The 13,667-nt window shown below is 46.9% G+C and overlaps 1 protein-coding gene across 1 annotated transcript in view; it reads left to right on the forward strand.

The window, feature by feature from the left end:
• The window catches only part of LOC119437491 (sushi, von Willebrand factor type A, EGF and pentraxin domain-containing protein 1), a 256,678-nt gene that overhangs the window by 231,796 nt on the left and 11,215 nt on the right, over nt 1-13,667 (forward strand). Inside the window, exons 21-23 of the mRNA XM_037704501.2 lie at nt 1,496-1,578; nt 6,348-6,471; nt 6,596-7,384. Of these exons, the coding sequence (XP_037560429.1) occupies nt 1,496-1,578; nt 6,348-6,471; nt 6,596-7,384 (996 nt within the window). The remainder of the gene's footprint in view (nt 1-1,495; nt 1,579-6,347; nt 6,472-6,595; nt 7,385-13,667) is intronic.

Here is a 13,667-nt window from a genome sequence, read left to right on the forward strand (position 1 = left end):
GCTGAGTTTTGGAGACCCGGCACACTTGGAATGGTGAAGAGAGTGGCAGCAAGGAACGTTCGCTTTGGGTCAATCATGCGCGCTTGCATCTGCCGGCGATTGTCGCATCGCGCCCACATTGTGTCAGCGAGTACGCGCGCTCATCGATTTAACTGTGTTCATGAGTGTATTTTGGCGCATGATGTCACGCTTGCTTATTATGCGAATGTTGACTGCAATTCATTCGGCCAATTCGAGCCTTAATTCATTTAACAAGTTAATACGTTTCTATCGCTAGCAGTGCATTGACTGTGCAAATTGTCGTGTCCCACATCAACTTGTCTGCTAAGCAGGTGAACCTAACCGGTTAGCAAGAGAACAAATGAATAGAAGCTTTGTAAACATGATGATGAATATAATCAACGTTTCAACAAAAGGTAGGCCAGTGCTAAAGGCCGACAGGGAAGAATATTCCTATAGCTATATTCCTTGCAGCATATATGTTTATGCAGTTATTGGTTTTCAAATATGTTCATGGGCTAATGAAGAGGGTTTTCAGAAAGTTTAGCTGGTTTATCAATAGTAGAAGCGTTTCGGGCTTTGGGGTATGAAGAGGGCACTCTCTTTCGATGTTTTGTTGGTACATGACTAATGTGGAGGTCTGACGAAGTATCCTCCATTTGACTGGGTTTACGCCTATAATGTAGAGAAACGCTGCTTGAAAGCTTGCTGAAGATATGATATCTCCCACGCATGCTGTCAAGCAACGTGTTCCCGGTATAGGACCCGAAATAGTGAAGAGCCAATTTGCGTTTTTTGGGCTAAATGATTAATAAAATGCGCCATGTATCATGGAAAAAAAACAAAAATACACCTATTATTTATTTATTTATTTATTTATTATTGTGGCGCCGATCCCTTTCAAGAATATTGCGGAGCGATAGAGATTAGCAATACTTGAATCAAGACGCCATGTTTATACCTACAATTTCGCAGCTGGTATTATTACTGAACTTTCAGCTAGGTGAGACACCTTGGGAGCATTTACATCATAATAATAAAATTTTCATTCTTTTCGCAATTAAACGTTCATGCAAGGGGGCCTCGTAGTCTCCATTGCTGTAATCTCAAAATTCATAAAACGTTTTAGCTTTCGGTACACATAAGCCACTTCACTTATTGGAAATCCATCTGACGCGCCCCACTGCGGTGTTCCTGATCGTCACCAGCGCTACGCTAAGGCGTAATTTAGTTTTCACTGAGGTACGCCTGAAGAATGCTAATTAGTGTAAAAACATACTATACTGCCTACAAATTGTATCCTTTTGTTCCATTTTGATCTTGATTTGTTCTCAGAATTAATATAAACAAAGAAAACGAAAACGAATAATGCCGGTTAAGTGGGAAACGTCTGAATGCCAAGTATGTTCAATCGTGAGAGAGGCGGTGCGCTGAACAAATTGTCTTCGGTTTTTTTTTTTTTTTTTTTTTTTTTTTTTTTTTTTTTTTTTTTCAGGCAACCACGTGGCCAAATGTACACTTCCCAGAAATTCTTCCGGGATGTTTTATCGCAAGGACGAACGGGAGAACTTTGTAAAGGTACGGTTGTTGTAGGTTCTTTCTTGAGTGATGATTGGACGGAGTGGATGGATGAGGGACGGATGATTGGCCTTGTAATTCCGGGAATCGCAAGACTACTTGAGATTGTCGCAGGCACCACGGTGGGGATGTACACTAGATATTATTCTAAAAAAAAGCAATTGTCTGCCCATAGTAAGTTTCGAGAATGCGCGATAGCTGGCCAAAAAAAATAACAAAAAAATTAAAAAGAACATATTCAATTAGTGGCGACACGCTGACGTAATGACACTGAGGTTTGCGCGCATAAATGCAAATATCAAAGCTTTGCCTTCATTTTCTCTTCTACTAATCAGCCTATGAAACTCTAACCGCAAAATAAGGTGAAATAGAGTTTTAAGGCATACTTTATTAGTCTAAACTAATTATTTCTTTAATTATCTTTAAACACCTGCAATCAGAATAGTAGCTTGCTGGGCTAGCTGGTTCATTGCAGGTTGTGTAACAGTGCGAAAAATAACAAGAAAGGGACGACGATAGAGACAGAGTGAAAAGAGCGCTGACTTCCATCTGTTTATTCTACTGACGATGCTAGGCATATGTACACATACGAAGCGTCAGCAAGAAAGGAAAATCAAGGGGATAAAGAAAGAAAGAAACATCAGTCAGCATGAATGGCACAAGGTGATATCAACATGGACCCAATCATCCACCATCTAAAAACCGTAGTTCTTCCTTAGTCAATGTTAGTGATGGCATGCTCACACACATTGCTCCCGCACGAGCAATCTTAACCGCCTCAATTATTTCTCTGACGCGCTGATCTTTGTGTCGAAATACAATCCCGCTTTTCGTGAACTTAGGCTTGCATTGCTTGGTATGACGACACGTAGTCTTATCACCACATTTACGGCAGTGTAACCCGAGCTGGCTCTGATTACCGTCACTTACATTCTTGCTGTGCTCTCTTAGTCTGGTGTTTATGCATCTGCCAGTCTGTCCAATCTATTCGCGTCCGCAAGCCAACGGCACGCGATATACGACACCCTCGTCACAAGAGACAGAACGATCCTGGTGTTGAATCTTGCATGATTTCTTCTCTTTGATATTGCACGGGTTTGTTTTCTTGCAAAGGATTGAAAGTTTCAGCGGAGCTGAAAACACACCATCAACGCCTACACATTTCCCGATCTTCTTTAGATTGTGGGAAGTTTGGTGGATGTACGGAATAACGGCTATTTTCCTGCGCACGTCCGAAGCTGCCACATCTTTCTTCTCAGATTGCCGAACTGCTCTCATTTTTTGCAACAAGCCCTCAGCCACGGAGACCACCAGGGGTTCCGGGTATCTCGCGTCAGACAGCCGTCTATTTTGAAGTGCTAGGCTTTCTTGCAGCATATGTTCAGAGGACTTTGTTAGAGCATTAGTAAAGCAGTACTTAACAATGCTACGTTTCACGAGCGTTGAGTGGGCAGATACAGCCGGTAATAAAGCTTTTTTTGCTCTTGGTTTATAACCCCAACATACGTGATCATAAAAAAATTTAGTCGTAGCTCTAAAAACCTAATTGAATTCTTCTCAGGCAGTTCATGCGTCAAAATTAAGGGGTTTAAGTTACGCTTGAAAATCTTGCGATCTCTTGCGCTCCTCCTCAACGCAGCACAAGTTGACCACTGCCTACCATCCCCAAACAAATGGCCTCACCGAGAGACTAAATCGCACCCTCACGGACATGCTCTCAATGTATGTTTCATCTGACCACCGTGACTGGGACCTGGCGTTACCTTACGTGACTTTCGCGTACAATTCCTCGCGTCACGATACCGCCGGTTATTCACCCTTTTATATGCTCTTTGGCCGTGAACCAACGTTACCGATGGACACCTTACTACCGGCTGCTGCCGCGCCGCCTAGCGAATATGCGCGTGATGCCATCGCTCGTGCCGATCACGCTCGTCAGATCGCCCGCTCTAGGCTGTTGGCCTCGCAATCGACCCAGAAGCGCCTCTATGACAGCCGGCATCGCGACGTTCGCTTCTCACCCGGTGCCTTAGTTCTCCTGTGGTGTCCATTCCGCCGTGTTGGCTTATCCGAAAAGTTGCTATCTCGATACACGGGTCCTTACCGAATCGTCCGCCAGGTCACGGACGTCACCTACGAGATTGTTCCCGTCTCTCCGACTTTACCGCCGGCGATCGCTCCCAGTGACATAGTTCACGTTAGCAGACTGAAAGCCTACCGCCTTCCTCCTAACGACAATGTGTGAAGTGCGCCGAGACGGCCCTTGCACCGCCGGGGGTAATGCTACGCGAGAGACATTCATCCTGGGGCAGACGACGAAGAAGACGGTTCTCTCTGGTGCTGGTGGCTGTCCACCATCTTGGCTACTGTGTCTCTCTCATACTGTAAATACAGTGTAAATAATCCCGCCTTGTGCCGTTTTACGTAACAATATCAAGCACGTTTCCAACTGAGTCATAAAAATCCGCATTGGCGTTGTCAATAATGATTAGAAAGTCGTCCACAAATCTAAAAACTTTGATTACAGTAGGTCCATCGAGACATGTGTTGATCTTCCTGTCGTTCATATAGCTAAAAACAGGTCGCTGAGGACAGGGGCTATACACGACCCAATGCCAATTCCACGTTTTTGCAGGTAAATACCTTTGTCCCAAGTGGCAAAGGTAGATCTCAGATACACCTCAAGCAATTCCAAAAAACCGCTAACGGATAATCCACAACTGTTTCGAAATGAAACGGCACCTAACCTGTCAATAGCCTGCTCAACACATGATATTAGTGCAACTTGCGGTAAAGAGTAGAAAATGTATTTCATATCTATAGAAAAGGCAGACACATTTGCATGGTTATGCTGCAGCAAGTATTCAGTAACCTGCGTGGAATTCTTTACTAGGAATGGGTCTTCAATTTTAAGCATGGTCAGCTTAACTTGCAAAAAACAGCTAAACATTTCTGCCATGTTCCCTTCTCTGTAATAATAACACGAAGGGGACAGCTATCCTTATGGGTCTTTGCCGAAAAAAACATATCTAAACATGTTTTTTTTTGTTTTTTTCATTTCCTGGATTTGCTTTACAAGTGAAAGGATTCCTAAGCGCTTGCACAGTTTCATTGCTACTGCCTTAGCTTTTTTAGGGCGCACTTGGTCCACCCTATTGAAATTGCAGTTGGTAGCTTCAGCTGCTATCGCTCGGAACACGTCATTTGGAAAAACAGCGAAACCACCGTCTTTATCAGACGAAATAACACAAAGGCGGTTATTGCACAAAAAATCAGACGCTGTTCTCAACGGCACTGAGCGACCAGACCGCACTAAGCGTTCAAGAACCTCCACTCCCTGGGCAATGGAGCTGTTCCTCTTATCTTCCGGTGCAAGTCTTGCTACCTGTTGGACCATTGACAGGAGCTCCGGCGCGTTTTTTCTAGGTTCAACGGCGTACTTTGGTCCGAGCTGGAGGGTACGAAGTATGTCCGCCGGGATTTCCGCGTCACCTTCGATGTGAACAGGGTTGCAGGGGCTCACCTTTTTCTTGCCAGGTTGAAGTGCTCGAAGCCGAAGTAGCAAAACTTGCCAGAGACCCTCAGTCATCTGGTCAGTGGTCCAGCGGTAGTGCTGCCATTTGCGTAGAGCTAAAGGTCTGGAAGCAGTCCTATTCACTTGCACATACAGGAACTCCCTATAGAGCCGGGCCTGTCTTCTCCATTCAGACCGTAGAATCTTAAGGACCCTTCTTGCGTGCCCGACAGAAGGACTGATTATCCCGAAGTTCATGCGAAGGGACTAAGAGAGACTAAGACCAGACTAAGAGAGCACAGCAAGAATGTAAGTGATGGTAATCAGGGCCAGCTCGGGTTACACTGTCGTAAATGTGGTGATAAGACTACGTGTCGTCATACCAAGGCATGCAAGCCTAAGTTCAAGAAAAGCGGGATTGTATTTCGACACAAAGATCAGCGCGTCAGAGAAATAATTGAGGCGGTTAAGATTGCTCGTGCGGGAGCAATGTGTGTGAGCATGCCATCACTAACATGGACTAAGGAAGAACTACGGTTTTTAGATGGTTGGTGATTGGGTCCATGTTGATATCACCTTGTGCCATTCATGCTGACGGATGTTTCTTTCTTTCCTTATCCCCTTGATTTTCCTTTCTTGCTGACGCTTCGTATGTGTACATATGCCTAACATCGTCAGTAGAATAAACAGTTGGAAGTCGGCGCTCTTTTCACTCTGTCTCTATCCTCGTCCCTTGCTTGTTATTTTTCGCGCTGTTACACAACCTGCAATCAGCGGGTCTATGAGTATGTTTTCCTCATTGCTGGGTTTTGTTTCTTATCTTTAAATTAAATCCTGGGGTTTTAAAGTGCCAAAACTGCGATTTCATTATGACGCACGCCGTAGTGGGGGAGTCCAATATAATTTCGACTACCTGGGGTTCTTTACCGTGCACACAATGCGTTTTTTGCATTTCGCCCCCTTTCCGGCATTTCGCCAGGATTTGATCCCGCGACCTCGTGCTTAGCAGCGCTACGCCAAAACCACTAAGCAACCACGGCGGGTTTTCTATCTTGTGACAAAAGAACTGACGCTGTCATAAGCACGTACGCACTGCCACTCGCTCTGCGTATGTCTGTGCATGCTTAAGAATTCACCTGCATGTCGGAAGGGAAAATTATCCCATCGCTTGGTGTTCACTAATATCGTTTTTGTGCCCTAGCTTGCACAGTTAACTGCCCTGTCACGCATTCATTATACCATGGCAACGTTGCAGATCGACCAGGACAAGACATTTGACCACGAATCTGTCCTTTACATCTTCTGCCGCGAACGCGGTCGATTTGTGTGGTGGCAGTGTCGTCGTGGGGAGTGGAGCGCCGAACGATTATGTGAAGGCAGTAAGTAAGCTCCTGAAGTGGCGTTTTATTTTAGTATAAGCACTTTACAAAAGAGAGAAAAGTAATTTAAACTTCACATATTACTCTCTTCACATCGACATGATTGGTTTGTTTGTTTTTACAGGCTCTGAATCAGCTCCTGCTGGCACAACGCACCACAGTCAAGAACAAGGCAAGGCAACCAAACCTGGCGAAATAACTAACGGTCCAGTCGATGGATCAGCAGTACACACCGTTAACGGAAATGAAGCGCCTGAAAGGAAAGGAGATGAAAGACATAACGCAGGATATGTAACTGTTACGCCTGCACAACATTCGCATGGGTTCACTACAACTGAAGTTCCATATATGAGACCAAGTAATGGCTTTAATAATACTCGAGTGGCAGCAGTGCACGAGGCGAGCAATTCTCACCAGTTGACCAGAGGTCACATGAGAAATGTCAGTGTCTCCACAGAATCTGTCCCAATGATTCAACAAAAGGGTGAGACGACGGCACGACCAGTGCTTGCCTTGACATCTCCAAATGAGCCCTCCAGGTCAGCAATTTGTACTCATCCCACTGCCTCGGGTAGCTGCAGCGATCCTGTCGACAGAAGAAGACAAACGCTGAAAGGCACAGGGGTTGGTCCCGTTGACACCGCTGCCGGCGTCCACCATGAACTACGCACCACGGCCCCGGAAAGTCGTAAGGAAAGCGCTACTGACGCCTACTCAAATGCTAACTCAAGTTTCAGCACAAGTTATTCCAAACAGTCAGCTGACCTCCCGCAACAGAAAGCAAACCCAAAGGTACCTTCGCAATTTGACGCCTTCGAAGCGCTCACTGACCGGACTAGCACTAACAGTTCAGCAGATGTTTCGGCGGACCCAGTTCGACCGGAAGGTTCCAGTGTGCCTTCGTCAATAGCAGGTACGTTATCCGAAGTTTTTCTTAATTTAAATGCATTTAAGCCTGTGTTTACCGTGAGCATTGCAGCACAGAATTGCTCATGTAAAGCATTGACTGCCGGAAAGAAGAAATTTAATCTTAACATTGGCTCCAGACCGTGAGGAAAGCAGCCCGCAGTTTCAAGTTACATTCGAAGAGTACTGACACCAAATATTTGTCTTGTTTTTCTTATGTATAGTGGCTAACCTTATAATTATGATATGATGTCTTGATTCCCCGAATGTTATCATTACTAAACAGGTGCCAAGTAAAGCGTGGCTTTGGACGTGAAGCGAAAGACACCATACTTCAGAGAAGGTGCCGAGCACCTGTTACCGCTGACGCATGAGCCCGCACAGTGACCACATCGCCGAAAGCTGAGTTCACTGGCTGAACGCGGAGAAGCGCTGAATGAACAAATATAGAATTAGTCGGGTTTTTTTTTTATCTTCTTCCGGGGAGGGAAAGGCTAATTTGGCGTTGGGCGGCCAGGTTTCGACGACATGGTCATTGTGTGCCCTTCGAGCACTTCAACGGACTGACTGGTACGCTCTTGTGAGGTTTCTCCTACCACGTGACCACCACCATGACTTCCATCCGGCTTCAGGCCTGATGTCACGTTGTACTTGTGAAACTTTTATTCTGGCATAGCAGGTACAAAGTTAGCGCGCGTTTTGATCTGGTCGCATTATTACAAGATTTAATTATTCATTGTGCTCTCGAGGAACTGAGGCTTCATGCCGCAATGACTGGATCAACAGTTCTTTAGGGAAAAAACTGCGACGCAAGATTTTTGTACCGGTACTCCTTTAATGAAATACTTTCGCCAGAGTTCTCATACACTGTTGGTGTCGATACAACCTTTCCTGCGCCTTTTGCAGCATTATGAGCTGGCCAAGACACGGTTTCATCGTCTTTACACGTAATGTTAATTAAATTCTGAGGTTTTACGTGCCAAAACCACGATATGAGGCACGCCATAGTGAGGGACTCCAGATTATGTTGACCACCTGGGGTTATCTAACGTGCACCCAATGCATGGGGAACGGGCGTTTTTGCATTTCACGCCCAACGAAATGCGGCCGCCGCGGCTGGGATTTGATCCCGCGGCCTCCTGCTTAGCAGAGCAAACGCCAAAGATACTACACCAGCACGGCTGGCTTGAAGTTCTCAAGCGACGACTGCACTCCGGCAGTTGGTCTCTACCAGTATGTCGAACTGAAAGGTGTTCGGGTTCGGTTCGGGTTTCGGTTCAGTCTTCTGCGTATTCTTAGGTACGGTTCAGGTTCAGCTCTGGAGCAAAAATATAACTGTTCGAACTGGTTTGAACCGGTTCATATGGTTCGTAACGGTTCGAATTAGGGAGAATGCCAATTTTTAGAAAACGTTTTCAGCATTACCTTCGAATTTATGCGAGCGGAATATAGTTTATTTATGCCCTGGCGTGATGCAACATAACACCAGTGTCAAATCTAGGCAGCTGCTGTACGTCGTTCCTCGCAGAAATGTCGCGCTGCCATCATTAAGAAGACACAGGTCCTGGTCCGAAGTGAAGGATATGAGTGACCTACCCCTTGCATTTATCTTCGAGCTTCCCCATATCTGGCGCAGAGCGTTGAAGTCACCTGTTATTGTGTTGACCTGGTGGATAATAATATCGAAGTATTTTACAATCGAAATGACTTGGGGAAGTGTAGACGCCAATAAGTGTAAAAGACAGCCTCGTCCTTTTCGCAGTAAGACACACATATTGGTTATCGTCTTGTAGCGGTATGGGCTGTGTGAAATGAGTAAGGTCCTTGCGAACTTAAACCAGAACCGTGCTACTCCGTGCACACCTCGTTGAAGCACAAGGTTCATACCCTGGTAGTCTTTTGGTGGTTGACAGCTTCGGTTCGTAGATGACAGTATAGGAAAACATTTTTGAAACACGAACTGTCGTAAATCTGAAATACATGACCACAGGGATCTCGTATTCCATTGTAATATGTAGGCGCTTCTGACGCCAAACTGAAACGGTCGCTTTTGTTGTCGAGGAGCCATGGTTCAGCTGTAAAGAGGTTCTAAAGCGCTGGACTTCAGAAGGCGTGCAAGATTTACAATAATAGCATCCAGTACTTAAAACCCGCATCGAGCAGTTAGTGTCTGCAGTTTGTCCAGGAGCACGCGAATAGCATTCACCAGTGAGCTAAGCATAACAACGATTTGTTGATCTTGATCTGGCCATCAAGTTATCAGGAACAGACGAAGTGGCTCTTGCTGTCGAAGTGCGATGTCACTCAGTAGGTGCATGTAGCCTCGGGAGTTAATGCCAAGCGTCAGATACCGTGCTGTCCGTACTTTGTTTGTCCTTTGAGTCGACGGCATTTGACCTGGGCGGCAGAGGGGGCAGTGATGTTTGACGTGGGTCGCGTGGTGCAGAGGCTTTGGAGGTTCTTGAACGACGTCGGCGATGATATCATCCTTGCTTGATAGGTGCGGCCGCTTCTCGGTGAGAGGAATGGGCTGTTCCCATTTTTTCAATAGTGACATTACCTATTGAATCAAAGAGCAGTCATTCGGTGATGCATCTCCAGGCCTTATGCAATTTGTACATGTACTTCGGCACCTTTGGGAGGCATTGGCAAATATCTACAAGGATTGACAAATATCTACAAGGATTGCACAGCAACCTTGGTTCTTCACAAGAAAAGTAGAAATTTACCTATCAAGAAAGGGGTCAGACAAGGAGACACAATCTCTCCAATGCTATTCACTGCATGCTTAGAAGAAATCTTCAAGCTCTTAGACTGGGAAGCCCTAGGAGTGAGAATCAACGGCGAATATCTCGGCAACCTTCGGTTTGCAGATGACGTTGTCCTATTGAGCAACAATGGGGACGAATTACAGCAAATTATTGAGGACCTTAACCAAGAAAGTGTAAGAGTGGGGTTGAAGATTAATATGCAGAAGACAAAGATAATGTTGAATAGCCTGGCAAGGGAACAATAATTCATGATCGCCAGTCAGCCTCTAGAGTCTGTAAAGGAGTACGTTTGTCTAGGTCAATTACTCGCAGGGGGCCCTGATCATGAGAAGGAAATTTATACAAGAATAAAATTTGGCTGGAGTGCGTACGGCAGGCATTACCAAATCCTGACTGGGAGATTACCACTGTCGTTGAAAAGAAAAGCGTACAATCATTGCATTCTACCGGTGCTAACATATGGGGCAGAAACTTGGAGGTTAAAAAAGAATCTCGAGAACAACTTAAGGACCGCACAAAGAGCGATAGAACGAAAAATGTTAGGCCTAACGTTAGAGGGAGGAAGAGAGCGGTGCGGATCAGAGAGCAAACGGGGATAGTCGATATTTTAGTTGACAATAAGAGAAAAAAATGGAGCTGGGCAGGCCATGTAATGTGTAGGACGGACAACCGGTGGAACATTAGAGTTACAGAATGGACACCAAGAGAAGGGAAGCGCAGTCGACGATGGCAGAAAACTAGGTGGCTTGATGACGTTAGGAAATTTGCAGGCGCAAGTTGGAATCAGCTTGCGCTAGACAGGGGTAATTGCAGATCGCAGGGAGAGGCCTTTGTCCCGCAGTGGAAATAAATATAGGCTGATGATGATAATTATGATGATGATGATGACTTCGGCTCAGTGGTTTGTCACGTATCTGTGGTGTGGGGACCAGCGCATTGAAACGCACGGTAGTGTTTCTGCACACATTACTAACATTACTTTCCGCGAGTTTGTCTCTATTTGAAGGATTTGGGTTTCTTCGAAAGCAATATTGTGGTCGGCATCTTGGCAATGTCCGGCGATGGCGCTGCGTATTCGGTTGAATGTTCTGACTTCATTCTCATGTTGCCTGATTATTTCTATTAGAAGGTATACGCTATACATCCTTTTCATTCTAGTATTTTCGTATACATCTCTTTAATCCTTTTTCTCTTCCTTAAAACTACTCTATCTACCTGGTACCGCTACCTATGCCTGTAACAGATCCGGTCGTATCAATATCTTCCCTAATTTTTTTCGACCATTACTCTAAACGTCTCTTGCTTACTTCGACTGCTGACCAGTTGATGCTTCCGTCCACTTTAAATCCAAGTGCTTCTGGAAGGTGTACTGTTCGCTCTCGGTGCTATTGCGCTTCCTGGAGGCAGCCGCCGCGTGTATACTGCCGAGTCCGGCGGACGCGCGTGAGTCTCCGTCTCCATCGCAACCAAGCAGGAAATAGCGCTTCACTGCTAAAGCCAAAGAAATTCACACAAATGAGCAGAGCTGGGGCACTGTAACGTAAGGCTATTCCATTCTGATTTTATTCCAATCTCCTGACGTCAAATTTACGTAACTGCCGACATGAGCGGCGACCCGCAATGTTTTTGCAGCGAAGCTGTTAAGGACTCACTCTTCGATGATCGCGTCCGGCAACAGAAAAAAAAAAAAAACTTATTGGCCGTATGTTGTACGTGCGAGTGAAAGTGCGCGAGGGCGAGGGACGCGCGTTTTCACGGGGAGCGAACGCCCGGCGGAGAGCAAACGCGACTTCCCAGTGGTAGGGGAGCGGTGGGCGAGGGCGGCATCGAGGCACCCTAGACTGTGCGTGTGTGTGCCCGCTCTGCCACTGCGACGCATGCGCGCAGCCCTGCCAGCCTCTGCCGCCGACTCTCTCTCGGCTCTCGCCCGCCTCTCCCCTAAAGGCCCAACCACAAGGAACGTATTTCCGACGGATTTTCGGCGTCGGCGCCGGCCGGCGGCACGCGGCGTGGTCGCTCTTTGACGGCTCTCAACCACAAGAGACTCTCGGGGTCGACGTATTTCAAGCGTGGCGCAATGTGGCCAGATCCTTGGCCCCGAATTTAGCCGGTCAGTTTTGCAAAATGTTGCGCTAACAGAACAATTGTTTTTACTAAGCAAGGACTTCTTGTACTTTTAAAACTTCATAAAAATTGTCCGTAGCTCAAGTGCAAACATATACGCTGGTTGTCTGTGCTGAAAAACGTAGCACCAGTCGCATAGCATGAATAGCATCACCAGCAGCTTCTGTTCCTAGCAAAAATACTTTCCGCTAGATAACGTGACGCGTAAATTCTACATTGTATGAAAAACTATATCCGCTGTCGAACGTTAAACACGAACGAGAGCTCCGATACTTGTCGAGCTCAGCTACAGTGCACGGCTACCGGCGGCAGACGACCGGCTCGGTTGTGCCCGCATCACAGCCGACGGCGCCGCTAATATCAGCGCATTTTCTTCTTTGTGTATAATTATTGCGAAGAGCGACAACAACGGTGAGAAAATATCGCGGCTGGTGAGCGTCGGTGATTCATTCCGAAGCGCCGTCAGCTTAAGCTTTCGAGTGAGCCGGAGAAGGCCTAGCGACGATATCGGCGCCGCCGAACGATCAGCGGCGGTGAGGTTGCCGTCGGTGCCAGGGTGACCACCCCTCGGTCACTGATTGTCCACTTCGCTGTACAGCTGCAGCACAAATGGGTCCCGGTACCATCCTGTCTACGGCAAGGAAATCTCGCCGCTCGCGAGCGAAACCACCGTCAAACGGCGACCCGCGAACGGCGTACGGCGAGTTGGCGTGCCGGTAACGTGGACGGGCCTTAAGTGTGCACTTCGGCGTTCCTTGCATGTCCCTGTCTGGAAAGAGTATACATCATTATCTATGATACCGTACAAAGCTGCACCACTTGCAATGGCCGAAGCACGCGCGAGCGATCGGCTGTTTGGGACGCAGACGAGGCACAGGCACTCGCGGACGACAACGCCGGATGCTCGCTTTGTAAATGGCCTCCGAGCTCACTCACATGGCACGGTGCACGATCTCGGAGGCTATATTTTGTTTGTCTCCTGCGTCTACCGCCACTTCCGCCGTCAGCGCTGCAGTCTGGCCTGCTCTAAAGTCCCAAGATCAAGGGGCTTTAGTCTGCTCTAAAACCCCTTGATGTTAGAAAGTAGCGACACGCTTTGATCTACGCCGCAACGCCCTCGCCGGCGCGGTCAACCTCCTCTTTTTCTCCCCCTCTTTCGCGGAGGCAGTGCATCCGCCACGCTGAATGGCTGCGGCGCTCGAGACTACCCCGTCAGGTAGGATGCGTAGGATGCGTAGGAGGCGTGGGATCTGCCGGCTTTTTCTTTTCTGTTTTTTTTTTTTTTTTCGAGAAACCAAATCAAACGCTCTCATTGTTTACAGGAGGTTCCTCTGTTTGGCTTTACAGCCTATATTGGGCCAGGTTTCCTTATGGCAACTTCGGATGGCAACTTAT

This window comes from Dermacentor silvarum, chromosome 1, assembly GCF_013339745.2.
Source record: "Dermacentor silvarum isolate Dsil-2018 chromosome 1, BIME_Dsil_1.4, whole genome shotgun sequence".
NCBI lineage: Eukaryota > Metazoa > Arthropoda > Arachnida > Ixodida > Ixodidae > Dermacentor > Dermacentor silvarum.